Genomic DNA, 2,723 nt, shown 5'->3' with positions numbered 1-2,723 from the left:
CATCTGATGACACATTGTTGTCTTGTAGCTCTGGTATATACTTTCGAGAACGTTGGCAGAGACTGCTGCATGGAACTTCTCGAAGGAGCATGGCATTGAAATGATTACAATTCATCCATCATGGATAGTTGGTCCTCACTTGCAGCCTTCTATCAATATAAGTGTGCAATTGATCCTGAACCTACTAAATGGTACTCTTGGAAATATATCTGTTTCTTTATGAACAATTTCGACTAGACTGTTGACCTTTGTTGCTTATGGTTGGCCTCATCATGCTCTAAACTTTCTGATCAGAAAGAAGTCAATAAGCATTTTGATCTCTTGCTTCTCCATTTAACAATGAAACTAAGGATCCAAAATGGCTTAGGTTTGACTCTTTCCACATCTCCCATTTTTTTTCTATCACCTGCTGCATCTTCATGCATGATTAATGAAGTAAACTGTATATTTTCACCCATGTTGATAAAGTAAAATGGCAGTTCGGAGCATGGATTTTTCTCCATCTACATTTTTATGCTTGTTTCAAAGCTAAGGCTGTCGTGTTTATGGTGAAAGTTAATTTCCCAAACTTCTGAATGCAGGAGACGAATCATTTCCTTATGCAACTTTTAATTGGGTTGATGTTAGAGATGTTGCCTATGCACATGTTCTTGCCTTTGAAAACCCTTCTGCAAGTGGAAGATACTGTCTTGTTGAGAGAGCTGCACACACCTCTCAGGTGATCAAGATTTTGCAAGGACTTTATCCTACTCATCAATTTCCAGACAAGTGAGTCTCTTTTTCTATCTCAGTTATGTCATATTCAGATTGCACTTACAAAACTGCGGGATATATCACATCTTTTCATCTCTTCGAATCTTAATTAATTCAACCAAAATTTCAGAATTAAGTGTCTTTGGAGTCTTGTCCTCCCGAAAGAACCCGTTATTCAGAATTCTTTTATAATTCGATTACTTGTAGAATTAGGTTCACTAAATTTGGTGACTTTTATGATTTCACTGTTTGATGGAATAGAAAATGTGCAGTATGACATATTAAGATATGAAAAGGAATGAGCCGGTTCATGTAGAAGATACCATTCAAAGGAACCCTTTTTTTTTTTTTTGCATTGGCTATTTCATCAACTCTCAGACCAATGCACTGATAAGGTTTAAACAAAATTATATATCTAGAAAACATTCATATAATTGAATCCAAACTTCATTGAAAAGATTTTACTAGGCTAATTGGTTAAAATGAAAGGAATTGAGCATGAAAAACTTGAAAAGTTTTATGTAGGAGAACGCAATGGACCCTAAGGAATTGAGCATTTTCTTATTGTCTTTTACCCTAAGATTTTAAATTAAACTTTCTAGGTTACGTTTTAGTATTACTTAATTTTTTAGTGGTTGACCTGCTGCAGGTTTTCACATGATAGCATCCTCATTAATCCAGACTACTCAGTGTCCAATGAGAAGGCAAAAGCTTTGGGAGTAGAGTTCATTCCTTTGGAGGAGAGCCTAAAGGATACTATTGAAGGCTTCAAGAAGAAGAATTTAGTGAGCCTTTAGGCCATGGCATTATTTTTTCTAGTTGAATTGTTGTTTGAATAATTGAGGAAAGCAGTTTTCACATTCTCAGACTCTTTTTGTTCTTATTTCTCCTCTTGCTGGTGCTAGGATTGTCGAATAATATAGTGCTTTGCCTTTCTAGTATTTTCTTCAAGTTTCATTATTTTTGGTACCAAATAATAAGTGGACTGAAGGTCCTGACTGGGATGAGGAAGCTGCTATGCAAAATGCATTTTTATAAACAGTTATTACAACAAAAGTACCATAATTTCCTTTTTGAGAATTCAACTCTTCTTCTGCTCATATAAGTACCAAAAAAGAATAAACAACCTTTGTTCAAAACCATAGGCAGACTCCACCAATTGCCTGTACACGTCTTTCCTTCTTGATATTTTAAATCTTTCTGGGCAAATTTTGGCTAGTCCATTCAGCCGAGTTCCAAATTCTGTGGTTCTTGATGACTGAGAATGTAGATAATAATCTGAGAAATGTAGATAGTTCCAAATTCCTTCAAATGATAAATCTGATCCAAACGGATCTCAACTCATAATTTTGCACACAACTTGGCTGAGGCGACATTTTTTTCAAATTTCCACTTTTCTAGTTTTATCAAAACTCGTAAAAAGGCACAATTTACAATAGATATTAAGCAATGTAATCTCGTACATTTTCAAGCATTTGAATTTACATTTGCGTTTTCATTACCTGTGCTTTATTTGTGTTTGCCTTAATTTTGCATTGTCCCATATGCAGCAGAATGCCAACAATGGCAACCTCATCAACCCAAACTACACAGCATCCACCGACAAGGCAAAAAGGTTTGGAGGTCAGCCTGAAAGATGCTGTTGAATACTTCAGGGAGAAAATTTTAGTCAGTATCACACTTTGTATTTATTTCTTCAACTATATTTGGGTAATTATTTCCGCCATTTTCGTGTGCTATTTGTAATATATTTCTCATGAGTCATGAAACACTAATCTTTGTGCTAAATGGTAGAATATTTTATGCATGCCATTTTTTTTAAATTTATTTTGCATGTCAATTTGAAAATAGGCAATTCAACAATTCATTTTTCCGGAAGGGGGCAACTTATTCCAGAATTGTTGTACGAATTAATCATAGGTTTTGTTCCACCTCTGCGCTTTTGGTATGCAATTTGAGGAGTGCCTAGG

At 35.1% G+C, this 2,723-nt stretch overlaps 1 protein-coding gene across 1 annotated transcript; it reads left to right on the top strand.

The window, feature by feature from the left end:
- Positions 1–59: 59 nt before the first annotated feature.
- Positions 60–2,399, top strand: LOC113759138 (cinnamoyl-CoA reductase 1-like; the record flags this gene model as incomplete). Its single annotated transcript, XM_027301710.1, has 4 exons — positions 60–191; positions 582–768; positions 1,403–1,538; positions 2,304–2,399. Coding segments are annotated over 4 exons (551 nt in total), but the record flags the coding sequence as incomplete, so codon positions are not given.
- Positions 2,400–2,723: the final 324 nt, after the last annotated feature.

The sequence above is a fragment of the Coffea eugenioides genome, unplaced genomic scaffold (genome assembly GCF_003713205.1).
Source record: "Coffea eugenioides isolate CCC68of unplaced genomic scaffold, Ceug_1.0 ScVebR1_930;HRSCAF=1691, whole genome shotgun sequence".
Classification (NCBI taxonomy): domain Eukaryota; kingdom Viridiplantae; phylum Streptophyta; class Magnoliopsida; order Gentianales; family Rubiaceae; genus Coffea; species Coffea eugenioides.
Note: the sequence above shows the minus strand (reverse complement) of the source record. Positions and strands in the feature narration are given on the sequence as shown.